The 16,308-nt window shown below is 40.0% G+C and overlaps 1 protein-coding gene across 4 annotated transcripts in view; it reads left to right on the top strand.

Annotated features, from left to right (window-relative positions):
- RIPOR2 (RHO family interacting cell polarization regulator 2) overlaps nucleotides 1-15,452 on the top strand; it is a 193,168-nt gene extending 177,716 nt beyond the window's left edge. For all 4 annotated transcript variants that reach the window (XM_073678862.1, XM_073678861.1, XM_073678865.1 and 1 more), the window contains 2 exons: nucleotides 4,819-4,909; nucleotides 9,987-15,452. In XM_073678862.1, coding sequence (XP_073534963.1) covers nucleotides 4,819-4,909; nucleotides 9,987-10,435 — 540 coding nt within the window. In that variant the 3' untranslated portion in view covers nucleotides 10,436-15,452. The remainder of the gene's footprint in view (nucleotides 1-4,818; nucleotides 4,910-9,986) is intronic.
- Nucleotides 15,453-16,308: the final 856 nt, after the last annotated feature.

The following is a 16,308-nucleotide window of genomic DNA, read 5'->3' as shown; positions in this document are numbered from 1 at the left end:
GGTGTTTTAAGAACAGAAACTACAAAGCTGTGCCTGACCTTTTCCACAATGGACACCAACAGCACTTGACAGACCCATTTGATGTATAATGGGGTCATTGAGTTCTGTGATGTGCTCTATTGTCAAAATACCATTTTTTCTGTCCAAAGTGATTGAGGCTTCTGGAAAAATGTGAACATAACAAAACAGCATGCAATTAATAGACTGATGAGGAAAAAGCAAGGAAAGAAAAAAGAGATGAATGAGCAGCAGGATAATTTTTATGGGTCATTACCAGTTTATACCTACTGTGGCATGCCAAGCAAGCTAAGTGTACCAAAATTGTGGCGTAATTTGCACCAAAAATTGTTTCATACAAGACAATGTGGGAGAATTGTGGTGCACATTTTTAGTACAAACTTAACCAACTAGTAGGTGATATAAACTTAGATTAGAAATTTCTAAAGTTATATGAATTAATCAAACAGCATGAACCACTGTGATAAACATAGTGCATTTTAGGAACGTCTAGGATAATAACTTGCGTATCCTGGATTCACTGACCCTGTTCTCATATCCTTCAAATCATGGACATATGTGGCGTTCAGGTTTAGATCGGCAGTCGTTATTCAGATATCTACTACCTATGCCACCTTATTTTAATACATCATAACTGGACGGCCCATGTAAAGCAGGTTGCAGTGAGCTGTGGACTCTACTAAAGTATGACCACTAGCAGGTAAGGAGGACAGATAGAATCAGACACAAGAACAACTGAAGTCTTAAATATGCAACTACTCTTGAAATATGAAACTCACAACAGTAAATGTAATTCTGTAGATTTACCATTCCAGACATGAAATTCATTTGTGTATGTTTAAGTAACATCACCATGACATTGTGAAAGTTGTGTGTGAAAGTTTCTTGGCTGTTTGGTAGTTTGCTGTCTACGTGGCTGGCACTACCTAAAGCCGCATTAAAAAGACCCATTGTGTAAGAGTTTGAATTTCTTAAAAAATAGCTAAACCCTGGTGCCAGATCATGTGTAGAGTCTGTTAGATGTTCATTAGCTGCACCAATCCATCCTTTGTCTGCCGCTCACCAGGTGGCATGGGCATGTGTCTACAGGTCTTCTTGAAGTATATTTCTTTGACGGTTATCTTCTAGCGCCCTATTCTTGTATTCCTAAGACCAAGCATTTACATTTTACATGCTGATTTTGGCAGAATAAAAATGGAACTGATCCAAACCAATTTCTGAAACACCCACATAACTGTATGTAAAATCTTGTAAAGAACTGACTTCAAGGAGAGCCCTTCTTGATAAAAAAAAAACAACCAAAAGTGAACATTGTAAATAGCGGTCATCAGTTATGTATAGTAGAATCATTACAACAGAGTACGGGAGCTCTTTTATAGAGCTCCAATAAACTCATTCTTATCTCTCACCCCTCTAAGAACTAAACACAACATCATGTATTCAGCTGAGAGAAAAAAGCTTAAAAGGGTTTTAAAGGATATTAATATTGATAACCTATCCTTAGGAAAAATCTGTGTATATAAATATATTCTTACTATTTTTGTAACTTGCATTTGGTCCTTTTACACAACAGATTGGTATAATTGAGACACAAGCTACACACGGTCCCAGATTCATCAAAAACTGCACTTTTCACACCGGTCTTGAGGGATTGTGTTGGAGTCAGACACTCCTGAATCATTAGGAGGCACACATGTCTTAATGACTCAAGAATGTCTGCCAAGTGTGCCTCACCACATGTTATTCCAGTCCGGGACTGGAGTAAGATTTCTGGTGTAAAGAATGCTACAGCTCATCATGAATTAGACAAGCTATGGCTTCACACCTCCATTGCACCTCTATCCCACCCCAGCCTGACCATTTTGGTGGAGCTCGGAGAAACTGGTGTGAAAACACTATGGCTGTGTGCCCACGATGCATTTTTTAAGCTTAGAAAACGCTTGGTAGAAGGTCTGCCATGTTCCCCAATGATAATCTGCATGTGCTGTGCACATGCTGCAGAAATTTCCACTGCAGATTATCATTGCGGAAAAAAACGCAGCACTACCAATTATTTTGCGGAAGTGCTGCATCACTGGATCTGTACATGCGCATTCCATGCGTTTCAATGTACGGATGGTACCCGGGTGTGGAGGACAGGAGACTCTCCTCCGGACCCGGGTACCATAGAACCTGTAAAAAAAAGAATAAAATAAAAAAATAAATACTATACTTACCTTCTGATGGCCCCCGGTGTGCTTGTCTTCTCTTGCCGGCAGATCGCGGTGGACTCAAGGACCTACGCTGCCGTCAGTTAGTCATCTGACGGCAGGTCCTTCAGTGTACCGCGAGCTGCCGGCAAGCCGAGACACATCGAATCAAGACTCCGGGGGCCATCAGAAGGTAAGTATGAAATTTATTTCTTGGCAGTACAAGGCCAGCATGTCAGGGGATGGAGAGAGCCCGATTGTGGAGGGGCAGCTTGCCGGGTGCTGGTACATGTGTCGGGGAGACGCCCACTGGTCCAGGCGTTAGAGGATGGTACCTTTAAGAAATTGGGAGCAATATATCCTACCTTAGGCTTGACTCAGAAGGTATGGGACACTATTAAAAAGATCAGGGGGGTGGACGGGCTGACTAAGTACTCACCGGTGTTGGGCAATGAACATCTGCCGGAACTTAATAAGCTGTGTCAAATGGGCAATTGGAAGGCGCAAGGAGTGAGATATGTGTGCCAGCTGCAGAGTGGAACGGACCTGAAGACCTTTGAGAAATTGAGAGAAGAATTTGATTTGCCTTTGGTATGGGGATTTCAATACTATAGGCTTCGACATGCTTGGAGGGCACAGTGTGGATTGGGAGACATGACGGTTCAGGGTGACATTGTACTAGACTTTGTGTGTATGAAGGGAGGGACGAGGGGAGTCATATCGAGCTTATATCATGACCTACTGCACTCCTATCTGGGGGGGAATCACCTCATTGCAAAGAGTAAATGGGAAAGGGAGGTGGGTACCCTCACAACAGAACAATGGGAGGCGATTCTAGAATATGTCCCGAAGATCTCTTTAAGCGAGCAGGCACGGATTTCCCAATTATACATAATACATAGGACATACAAAACACCGCTGCGCCTGTACAAGGCGGGCTTGAGGGGAGATTCCAATTGCCCTAGATGTGGCACGGACCAGGCCAGACTGCTACACATGCTATGGTCATGCCCACGGTTGGTGGCTTATTGGTTGTTCGTTGTCAGCAAAATTGAGAGGGCTTATACATGTACAATTGACAGAAACCCGGTGCTGTGTGTTTTGGGGGAGGTGGATGGAATACCTGTCTCAGAACATTACAAAGTGGCGATAGCGCGATTGCTATATGTGGCACGCAAACTAATAGCACGAAAATGGACAGATTCGGAACCCCCCACTAGGAGGGAATTTATTGCTCAGACACGTACGGTGATGCATTTAGAGGAAAGCATTTATAGGCGGAGGCATGGAGAGAGAACTTTTGGGAAAATATGGTCCGCATGGATGGCGGTAATATGATTGTTAATGTTCCCAGGTATGCCCGGCATAAGGAGTATTGGCGGGAGGGGGGAGAGGGTTTTGACTGTATTATTACACGTTATGTGAATTGTTATATGTATATTGATAACTGTTTGCTGTTAAAATTTTTGAAACCTAAATAAAAATAATTGGTTTAAAAAAAAAAAAAGTATGAAATTTATTTTTTTACCATTCTTTCGGACACACTATATAAATCCATGCCATTTGCATGGATTTATATAGTGTGACCAAGTTGACAAGCACTTTCCAAGTGATGCTAAAATCGCTTGGAAAGCTCTTGTCAACCCGCATGCGGAAATGCATGTGAACGCTTCACATCCGCATGTCCCTGGCAGGAAAAACGCATGTACAATCCGCATGTACAATCCGCATGTGTTTTTTCTGCCAGGAAGATGCAGAAACGCTCAGGAAAAAATCCGGAGCGTTTCTGCATCGTGGGCACATAGCCTAAAAGTCACCAAATTTTTGCTCAACTCCGAGTTGTACAAAGTGACTTTTCAAAGCAATTCTGCCAAAATTGCTTTGATGAATTGGGGCCATAATTTTGTCGTTCCACTTGATGAAGGCGACAACCTCTTTGTCTTCTCAGAAGTGCAAACTTTTTCTGAAAACAGACTTTCCATAGCTATCGAACAATTGCTTGTTGGGCCGATAATTATTCTTTTCCATCCCTATACACATACATACTCTGTTTGACTGAGCATGCTTGTGTGCTCATTAGGAAAAGGGGAATAAACCACTTCCACGCAATTTTAGCAGAACAATATGCCTGCTCCTTTTTCTTCCTGACATCTGACCATTTTAGCAGGGTATTGACTTGAATTACTGACTTGTGACTGCCTAACTAGTTATACAAATAGACTGCTGCATGATATATGAATAACCCGTGCTGAACATGTGGTAATTTGGAGTATATAACATTATAATGTACAAGGGGTCAAACTATACACCTGAAGGAAGAAAGTTTCTGAAAGAAAAACTTTCAGAAATTGGTATTGGTCAGTGGTGGAAATAATTTTTTTATTATTATAATGTTTCAATGTCCTGAACCATAATATCCAAGAATGTCTTCAATTATACAGATATTAAATAATGATTGAAGGATATTGTCATTTTCACAGAGCAATTAGACTGTGCATTACGGGTGTTAATCATCTTCCTCTGGTTCTCATGAAAGTTTTGTACATTTATAAATGTTGAACTCCACCAACATATGTCAACTATGTAACCTTGTGCACTTTGTGTATTTCAGGCTAAAGAAAGCATTAATATTCTTGTCACCATCTGTCAGTCTGATAATGAAGAGCTTAATAAGGTTGCTTCGGAGACATTGATGTCTCTAGGTAAGTCAATTATACACACCTTCTAAGTGCACTATCGCTGTAAATGGAGGCAGAAAGTGTCATTGTATAGGAGCTTAACATGGTTAGAGGTAAACAGATTTTATATTTATTAGGGAATGTCCAAACTAATGGTTAATTTTGAATGATTCATATGTTGATTCATAAATTGGATACAATTGCAGCTTAAAGAGGTCATTCGACCTTTGAACCAACCTTATATGTATAGCCAGAATAACTGCTTTGTGGTGTCCACAAAATGAATGAAAATGTTTGTTGTGTGTTGTAACATGTTCTTTCCAGTCTTGCAAATAAATTAAAGCATTTATCTGACCTTTGAAAAAAAAATAAAAACAGCAGCAAATAGTTTAGATTTTGAAAGAAGACACCAGTTGATCGGGTTTAACCTAACATGTTGATCTAGAGCAGTAGTTCTCAACTCCAGTCCTCAAGACCCACCAACAGATCATGTTTTCAGAATTTCCTTAGTATTGCACAGGTAATAATTCCATCACCTGTGCAATACTAAGGAAATCCTGAAAGCATGATCTGTTAGTGGGTCTTGAGGACTGGAGTTGAGAACCACTGATCTAGAGGAAGGCAAAAGTCCCATGCGATAGAAGCTAAATTCCCCATATTAGGGAAAATTTTCTTCCTGGTGCCACATACAGAAATCAGACTAGTTCACTGTATCAACATCCGATCAAAGAATCTAGTACTCATGACCTGTAATGTTATATATATATTTTTTAAAAAAGGCACCCAGTCCTTCCTTAAACTTGTTGAGTGAATTGAACAATACAAGATTGTGGGGTAGAGAGTTCCATAGTCTCACTGCTCGTACAGTAAAGAATCGCTGTCTGTGATTTATGATTAGACCTTTTTTCCTCTCTAGACATACAGGTTGCTCCCTTGTCATCATTGCAGGCCTAGGTATAAAAAGATCATTAGAGAGACCCTTGTACTGTCCATTGAATAAGATCGCTCTTGAGCCTTAATTTTTTCAAACTGAATAACCCCACATTTGATAATCTGTCTTGATATTGCATTTCACCCATTCCCTTAATAACCTTGGTTGCTCTTCTCTCCACCTGCTCTAGTTCAGCTATGTCCTTCTGATAGAATGGAGTATAAGAAGGACATTTACCCAGTGTTTTACTGTTTAGTACATAACATATATATTTTGTTGCCTTGGCCCAAGTACATGACTTTACATTTACTTATATCATTTGCCATTTCATGGCCCAAGCCTCCAGCTTACATAAATCACTCTGTAATATTAAATTATTCTCCTCTGTTGATTACCTTACAGAGCATAGTATGCAGATATTGAAATTCAACTCTGTATGCTTTCTACAAGGTTATTAATAAATATATTGAAAGGAAAAAGGCCCAATACTAACCCCTATCGTACCTTACTGTTAACTGTGACCCTATCAGAGTGTGTTCCATTAATAACCACCCTCTATTTTCTTACCACTGAGACAGTTGTTAACCCAATTAAACATACTTTCCCCAGGTCTTATTTTTTTCATCTTATCTAATAACCCTATACAGTGGGGAAAATACATTTTTGATACACTGCCGATTTTGCAAGTTTTCCCACCTGCAAAGAATGGAGAGGTCTGTAATTTTTATCGTAGGTACACTTCAACTGTGAGAGACGGAATCTAAAAATAAAAAAACAGAAAATTACATTTTATTGCATGAAATAAGTATTTGATCACCTACCAAGCAGCAAGAATTCTGGAGAATTCTGGCTCTCGCAGACCTGTTAGGTTTTCTTTAAGAAGCCCTCCTACTCTGCACTCATTACCTGTATTAATTGTACCTGTTTTATACCTGTATAAAAGACACCTGTCCACACACTCAATCAATCACACTCCAACCTCTCCACTGTGGCCAAGACCAAAAAGCTGTCTAAGGACACCGGGGACAAAATTGCAGACCTGCAAAAGGCTGTGATGGGCTACAGGACAATAGGCAAGCAGCTTGGTGAGAAGGCAACAACTGTTGTCACAATTATTATAAAATGGAAGAAACACAAGATGACTGTCAATCTTCCTCGGTCTGGGGCTTCATGCAAGATCTTGCCTCGCGGGGTTGGATGATTCTGAGAAAGGTCAGGAATCAGCCCAGAACTACACAGGAGGAAATGATCAATAACTTGAAAACAGCTGGTACCACAGTCTCAAACATTACTGTTAGTAACACACTACGCCGTCATAGATTAAAATCCTGCAGGGCACGCATGGTTCCCCTGCTCACGCCAGCACATGTCCAAGCCCTTTTGAAGTTCACCAGTGACCATCTGGATGATCCAGGGGAGGCATGGGAGTAGGTCATGTGGTCAGATGAGACCAAAGTAGAACTTTTTGGTATCAACTTCACTCGCCGTGTTTGAGGAAGAAGAAGAATTACTACAACCCCAAGAACACCGTCCCAACCATGATGCATGGTAAGGAAAACATCATACTTTGGAGGTGCTTTTCTGCAAAGGGGGCAGGACGACTGCACCATATTGAGGGGAGGGTGAATAGTGTCATGTATGGTGAGATTTTGGCCAGCAACCTCCTTCCCTCAGTAAGAGCTTTGAAGATGGGTCGTGGCTGGGTCTTCCAGCATGACAATGACCCGAAACACACAGCCAGGGCAACTAAGTAGTGGCTCCGTAAGAAGCATTTTAAAGTCCTCGAGTGACCTAGCCAGACTCCAGACATGAACGCAATAGAAAATCTTTGGAGGGAGCTGAAACTCAATGTTGCCAAGTGATCGCCCAGAAACCTGAAAGATCTGGAGAAGATCTGTATGGAGGAGTGGGCAAAAGTCCTTGCTGTAGTGTGTGCAAACTTGATCAAGAACTACTGGAAACCCTCTGACCTCTGTAATTGCAAACAAAGTTTTCTGTACCAAATAGTAAGTTCAGTTTTTCTACTGTATCAAATACTTATTTCATGCAATAAAATGCAAATATGCAAAATAATTATGTAAAAATCATACAATGTGATTTTCTGGACTTTTTTTTAAGTGTACCTACAATAAAAATTACAGACCTCTCCATTCTTTATAGGTGCGAAAACTTGGAAAATCGGCAGTGTATCAAATACTTATTTTCCCCACTGTATGTGGCTCTATATAAAATTCCTTTGAAATGTCCAGAATGATAATATCCACGACCCGATCCAGTCTAGACCTTAAACTAATCTAGTAATCTTGAGGAGTTGATAGGACTTATCCATCATAAACGCAAGTTGATGCTAAATTATGCAATTATTTTTATTCAAATACTACAGGATAGCATCTCTTAGAAAAACCTCAAAGATTTTGTCCACAATTGAGGTTAAACCTACCTGCCTATAGTATCCAGTATCAGTTTTTGACGCCTTTCTGGAACAGACCTGGTCATTATGGAGTCATTAAATATCAGAAATAATGGTCTGTCTATCACAGTACTTAACACCTTGACGACATATGACGTACATGTGCGTCATATGTTGTGTCCCTGCCTTTGATGCGGGCTTTCACGCCAAGCCTGCATCTTTCCCAGCAGATAATGACTGATTCAATCAGCCATCATGTGCCTTTAACAGGCACGGGTGGAGCGGAGCCTTACCCGTGGCTTTTAACCTGTTAAATTCTGTTGTCAATATCTGACAGCGGCATTTAACACGCGCCGTCTGAGGGATGTGTCATGCCCATCGGCGAGCCCGTGACGTGATCTCTGGGCGCCAATGGATTGTCATGACAGCCGATGTTCTGCTGAAGACCCCCGTGCCTGTCATAATGATACTCTTTTCAAAGCCAGCATTTAGCTGCCGATCATAGGAGATCGTGATTTCTGCTATACATAGCAGTGCTGATGCTCTGCTATGTATAGTACGAGTGATCAGACGATCGCAGCTTCAAGTGCCCTAAGAGGACTATTACGTACAGTGAAAAGTGGAGAAAAAAAAACACAAAAGTTCAAATCGCCCCCTTTTTGCCCCATTAAAAAAAAAAAAAAAAACAATTAAGAAAAAATACACATATTTGGTATCGCTGCATTCGTAAAAGTCTGATCTACCAAAATATAAATTAAATTATTCTGATCGATAAACGGCGTAACGAGAAAATAAATCAAAACACCACAATTATAATTTTTTTGGCCACCACAACATTCCAATAAGGGGTGATCATAACATTGTATCTATCACAAAATAGTATCAGTAAAAACATCAGCTCAGGGAGCAAAAAATAAGCCATCACCCAGCCCCAGATCCTGGAAAATGAAAACGTTATGGGTCTCGGAAAACGGCAACAAAAATGACAAAAATGTTTTGTTTTTTTGTTTTTTACAAATTCACAATTTTTTTTTCACTACTTTCCCTCTCCTCTGCACTCATTGTGAAAGAGCGTGCTGGATGCTGGGCTGTGACGTGCGGTGAAACCCCGCCCACAGTCCATCAGTGAGGCGGGATCACATCACTGGGTCACGCCCGGCTGCAGCCAGAACTTGACATGACATTAGCGGATGTTGGACCAGGCTGCAGCCGGATCACATGATGCCTGTGAGAGGTCAGCGATGGCACCACCACTCTTTAAATCTATGGGGGCATTATGTATAGTAGTGGACAACCTCTTTAAAAATGTAAGGTACTTAGTTAACATTTTTAAATCAACAAGTGCAAAAGCTATCCAACCATGTCAAGGTGAACGTGAAATATGCAATCTGTGTGCCCCATTACCTTTCAATTTCCCAGCTCAGATGAGGCCTGGCTTGGCACATAGAGAGGTAGGACATTAGTGATGAGGACCATCATGATTACTTCTCTTTAAAATTGGAAGGTGTCTGACAGTGCCATCAACTCACAAGTGGCAGCAACAAGTGGTACTCGGCTACACCCATCTACTATTCAGAGAAGTCTCGCCAGCATTGGTCATGGAAGAATTGTGGCCAAAAAGCCAAAGTCCAAGTGACTCAACTATGTATTATATATGTATACATACATATACAGACACACAGCTATATGTAACCCTGATTTCATGCAATATTATACAGAGTAAGATTAAGTTGATTGAACCTGTTTTCTTTTACTTCAAGGGGAAGATGGCAGGCAGGCATATGAAATTCTTCAAAGAGCATCTACTGTTGGAAATGGAAGACCGGCATCTGAATGCCTTGAGACAGTCACTCTAGACACAGAGGATGGAAAGCAGGCACATGAATGTCCTAGGGGAGCTGCTACAGAAGGGGAAAATGACCGCCTAGGACATGAATGTGCTGAGAAAGCTGAAGAAGAAGATGGAAGGCAAGCACATGAATGTCTAGAGAAAGTGTCTTCAAATAGAGAAGATGGAATGTGGGTACATGAATGTCTACAGAAAGCTGCTCCAAAAGGAGAAGATGGAGAGCAGGCACATGGATGCCTTGATAAAGTAACTCTAGAAATAGAAGATGGAAAGCAAGATAATGAATGCCTGGGAGAAACTCCTCCAGAAGTAGTGACCATAGAAGAGCACCGAGTCCCAGCTACAGCCACTGCTTTTTAGTGTTCTGTAGGTTACTATTGAATATTGGAATTGGATTATATCTGCCTTTAGAAGTTGGTGCTGTATTCAGTAGGGAAATATTGATAATGTATGCGTTAATGTACATTGGCCAATGTGAATTTGTTATATATTTTAGCATTTTAATGTCTTGTTGAAATTTACTTCATTACCCACAATTCAGAAGATACTATAAACCACCATCAGTTTACTCATGTCTACTTACCTTCCAAAGTTTGTTATTCTTTCATTCAATCCATTCTGTTTTAATTTATTTTTGATAATCTGATATGTAGGTAACATTTACAAGATTAATCCGCCTGTTTTATGGTTAAAAGGGATATCCAGGATTAGTTAAATTTAGTATTTTATTTCCAATAAACAGCCCCCGGTTCTGTCCACGGGCAGTATTTGTAAGTGCAGTGCAATTCAATTTAATTCATTTCATTGTAGACAACCCAAACAGCCGTAGTCATACAACCAGGATTTTATATAGTAGTATTGTATCATCGAAAAATAGCTCCAAAAATACTCTGATTTGTAAAATTACATTTTTTCTTTTTACACATGACGCCAGTGTCCTGAGACATATTGTTTGCTTTTCATGCCGACCTACCAAGGAACCAGAATTGCAATGATGTGAAATCTTATCATTAAATCTAAATTATGAAATGCTATAAGGCCACGTTCACATGTTCAATATTTGGTCAGTATATTATATCAGTATTTGTAAGCCAAAACCAGGAGTGGAACAACCGGAGGAAAAGTTTTGGATTACAAATACTGATGTAAAATACTGACCAAATATTGAACGTGTGAACGTGGCCTTCAGCATACACATAGCTGCCGAAAAGCAAAGCTAAACAATCAGCTGTAGTTTAAGATCAAATCCAAAATGAGCAAAGTAACTCATACAGTCCTCCAGAAGACTGCTTGAAATTTACAACATTTCCAGGTTTGTAGGCTTCCTGAGTGTGGTCATAATGTGGTGTTACTAAGGGAAGATGATTGCACTAGAATGTTTGCCCTGATCAAGTAATGTTTGTATGCTTGAAACCATCCTTGCTCTATACAATACAGGGTAGACTGCCATGTGCATTTCTCATCCGCAATGCTGACACTAAGTAATAATTCTGTAATTTGTAAAATGGATCTAGTGATAAAGAATAATGCTTTTTATTTGTAATTTTGCACCAATTTTCTAATGGGCACTTTTGTAAATACATTTTCCTAGTAGATAGATGGACCCCTTGCATCAGACTACAGATAACGGTTATCTGCTCTTCTGAGAAGATATGTTTATTTTATAGTGAATATTTCCTTTTAAATTATATATTTGTATTTGATCTTGAAGACATTAGCAACACTGGAGTTCAATGAAATATCATCCACTATTGGTCACAGCTGCTCACTGATTGGCTGCAGTGGTGATATGAGATGTTGACGTGATGTCACTGCTGCAGCCAAAACACTGAGACCTGAGCAGCGCCAGAAATCTGGAGCTGGACCCGGTAATTGTAAGCACCATCTGATTTTGCCATTTTACATTACAGGAAACATTAGGGGTCTAGTTTTCTAAAAGTTGAAAACCCTTTTCAGCTTGCGCTGAAACAGTTTATATTATTTTAAGGCCTCATACCTTTAAGCTGGCAGAACCTGACAATTTCAGCAGATCAGCCTATTGTCATACTTGTAAGGGGTGAGGGTTTTCTGACTCCAAAAAAGAAGTGGCATGTTGAATTTAATATTCTGATCTTTTTATTCTCCCTAGAAATAAACCGGTGCCAGCAGATAGGCTTACTCCGCTCTCCCAGTTAAGAATACATGTACACTCACCCGAACTAAGTGTGCATATGTATGGGGCGTCAGGAGCCATATCTGTTGGCTGAACGAGCATTCAGCTGACAGCTATAAGTAGGTACCCATAGGGCTCATTCAGACATCTTTTTTTCTTGTACAAGTGCTATCCATGTTTTTCACGAGCAGAACTCGTACTTATGATAGCCTATGGGGGGCTGTTCACATCTCCGATTTTTTTCCTTGGCGATATATCCGATTTTGATCCGAGGGTTGGATCAAAATGGGCAATGCAAGTCTATGGGTCCATGAAAAAATCAGACCACACTCGAATGGCATCAGAAGGAAAAGGTGGATAAACTTTTTTTTTTTCTCTACGTACGAGAAAAACTGATGACACTCAGATCAAACTCTGATCAAAAGAATCGGTCCGTTTTTCTCATACGTGAGAAAATCGAACGTCTGAATAAGCCCTTAGAGTGGGTGAATCGTCGTACCACTCATGTCTGATCTATTGTTATATGCATGCTGCCTCTTTAAGAAGAGCCACCTCCACATTTCTCTCTATAGTTCTAATTCAGATTTGTGGAAGCCTCCACAATATGATCTGTAAAGTAAAACTCCCTATCCACTCAACACCTGGAGCAATGACGGGCAACACAATCTTTTGAAACATAGTTCAATGGACGAAACGGTAATGATATAATTACTATATTACTTGCAGCGCTGGGGTCCTGGGTTCAGATCCCACCAAGGACAACATCTGCAAGGAGTTTGTATGTTCTCCCCGTGTTTGCGTGGGTTTCCTCCGGGTTCTCCGGTTTCCTCCCACACTCCAAAGACGTACTGATAGGGAATCTACATTGTGAGCCCCAATGGGGACAGTGCCGATAATGTCTGTAAGCGCTGTAGAATTAATGGCGCTATATAAGTGAGTAAAATAAATATAGTCCATGCAGAATATTCAGAATTTAATTTAGTCACTTATTCCCACAGTCTATTTTATTCTGGTCCAAAGAATGAGATCCTACTATTGATCGTGTGAGTCTTCTAAATCACAGTGTCATGTACCGCATGTGATGAACAGTCAAAGGAACCCTGAAGCTAAAACAGCCTACAGATTAGAAAAGTCTGTTATCAAAGTGGTTGGTCAAATCGGCCTGTCCACTGACTCTCCTTTTAAAGGGAATCGTTCACTAGGTTTTTGGTTCATAATCTGATAGCATAATATAAAGATAGAGACCCTGATTTCAGCAATGTGTCGGTTACTGAACTGCACGCTGTAGTTTTGATAAAATCACAGTTTTATCAGAAGGAGATGATCACTAGAAGACTAGTAAACCTGTTGCCATGTAGTCCTCCATAGTCATATTTGTGTGACGAGCAGGAAGAGTATAGCCCAAGTCCTTTTCTATTAAATAAAATCAATTCTTTAATCAATTTTCATTATTCTTATTGTTATTTAGTTTTAGAGCACCATTGATTCCATGGTGCTGTACATGAAAAAAGGGGTTCACATACAAATTACAATATAAATTACAATGAACAAACTAACAATGACAAACTGGAATGGAGGGGGAGGGGGCCCTGCCCTCACAGGCTTACAGTCTACCATTACAGTCTCCATTTAAAAACTTTTATTCATGAAAATGGAATAAAAAATTGTTTTTTTTCTAGCCAAAAGGGATTGGGATGTTCGTTTCCTGCTCTTCACGCAAATTTTCCTAACTGATGATCTGCAACTGAAAACTGTAGTCTAGTATCCTCTGACCGGTGCCTACTGATTTTTGTGGCAATAGGATTGTGGTAAGCAGGGGCGTAACGATAATAGGTGCAGGGGTTGCACTAGCATCCGGGCCCTGGAGCCCGGGGGGCCCAAAGGTCCCTTTAACCCATATGAAAAGATCATACTATTATAGTCTTGCAATACTTGGGGGCCCCATTGGAGCTTTTGAATGGGGGACCATAAGCTTCAAGTTACACCACTGATGGTAAGCACTTTGACTCCTTTGACTTTATATTCATAAGCTGTTTATTACCCCACCTCTACCACTGGTTTGCAGCTTTCTGCCTATGCACAGTGCACACAGGAAGTTGTCACTTAGTGGTGTGGATGGGGTTATACAGAGCTCAGAATTCAGAAAACTGGTAGATATGCAGCAGATAAAATAGTGATTTGATCAAATATGCAGCCAAGTGATACATGACTGGAATTTGGATCTCTGCCCCTACATCATACTGCTCTCAGATTGGGTAACAAAAATCTGGTGACAGATTCCCTTTAACCACTGAAAATAATATGCTCCAAAATGTATAAATTGGGTATAGTATTAATTGAAACATTTTGCGGAGTACTGAGTTTTGACCCAGGAGAATGCCACATGATCCGCGAAGTTCACCCCTCTTATACACGGTTGAGATCAATTCCCTAAAGATGCATCTTGTTCACTGAAAGATACAAATGTCACTCTGTTCCCAGCACCTAAGTGACGCTCTATTAGGATGGAAATAAAAGGCTGATCTTGTTTTGTACTATGAGAACCTTTCTATTTATTCAGGGATATTCAGGTAACTGTACGGTATCTTTGTAATGTAAATAATTGTTGATGCGCTCACCTTTTATGAGCAGATGAAAGTGTCAGGGAGTCTGGTACTTCTACGAGAACATTGCCCTTGAAGTCAATTCTTTGTCATAATGTAACCACCAGGTAAGAGGTTTCCACGCACCTTGGCTTATGAACAAAAGCTTGTGGTGCTTTGATATGGCCGGGAGTGATTGATGAGGCATTGTTATACCGTCTGCAGTGTTGTGCTATGCTGTAATGCTTTGTAAAAACTCTACCGTTCCAGCATTAACATTTGCCAAGACACTTGGCAGAACCTTTTTTTTTTTTTTTTTTAAAGTTAGGACCCATGTATATTTATTGATAGAGTATATCCTTATTATTACATTATATGTCTCTATTCTTCATGGTTTTATTTAACAGGAACAAATTAAGAGATATTCGAGTTACTTTAGATAGTTGATTTCGAGGTCTGTGAAGCTTGCTGGTCCTTGACAAGGATTAATGTTAAACTCCTAGCAGTGTCTTGTTCTATTGCATGAGGTGATTCCTCGTTCGGACTAACCTGTGCTATTGTGCCTTTATAGATCCGCAGTATTTGTACTAAGCCTATTTTCCTTTGTGTATAAGGTACAATAAAGACTATTTTTGAAATACTAGCATATAGTGTGCATTGTCATTTTTAATCTAATAAAAAGGCTTAGTCCGCAACCTTTGTGTTAGAAGGGACCCCTAAAAATAAGGCACTGCTGAGACCACAAGATGCAGTCTGTGGGGAAATCTGCCAGCAAATATTACCCGGAAGAGGAAATTAAAGAAAATGTCCCTGACACCAGGCTCATTTAGTTGTTGCTCTAATGTTAAATGCATGTTCTCATTATACCAGTAAATACAATTATGTCTGTTAATATGGCCGGATAATTTGAAAGAAGCTTCATCACTCCACATAATGTTATCTAAAATTACTGGATTTTCTTCAATTTCGTTAAGCATAATCTCACTAAATTGCAGTCGCCTGTCTGGATCATCCTTCAATAAACCATGAATTAGACGTGGACAATAAGCTTTCCACCCAATAGATTTCAGGATTCGCATGATAGAAGCTCGTGAAATTCCCATTTCCACAGAGGCTCTTCTGTGGACTTGTTTGGACTCTGAACAAATGTTTCAGCAACAAGTTGTTTATTATCTTCTGTACAGACTGTTTTGGGTCGACCAGTTTTTGGAGCATTAAGGATTGAGCCAGTGGCATTGAATTTGTCACGAATGCGGTAAATGGTTTGTCTCTTTGGGGCTTGAGTTCCAAATGTTTTAACCCAATTTGCTCTAACGGTTTCAGCATTTTGAGATTTCCAATACTCTGTTAAAATCCATTTTCTTTGATCTGTATTTAAATTATTTTCCATTATGTGTTATCTGAATTATCTGAAAAGAAAACAGATTTGGGGGAGATCTATCTGTGAAAACTAGATCTGTAAAACTGGCTCAGTTGCCCTTAGCAACCAATCAGATTCC

Source organism: Phyllobates terribilis, unplaced genomic scaffold (genome assembly GCF_046119375.1).
Source record: "Phyllobates terribilis strain yellow unplaced genomic scaffold, ASM4611937v1 Scaffold_4__5_contigs__length_816908805, whole genome shotgun sequence".
NCBI classification, from domain to species: Eukaryota; Metazoa; Chordata; class Amphibia; order Anura; family Dendrobatidae; genus Phyllobates; species Phyllobates terribilis.
Note: the sequence above shows the minus strand (reverse complement) of the source record. Positions and strands in the feature narration are given on the sequence as shown.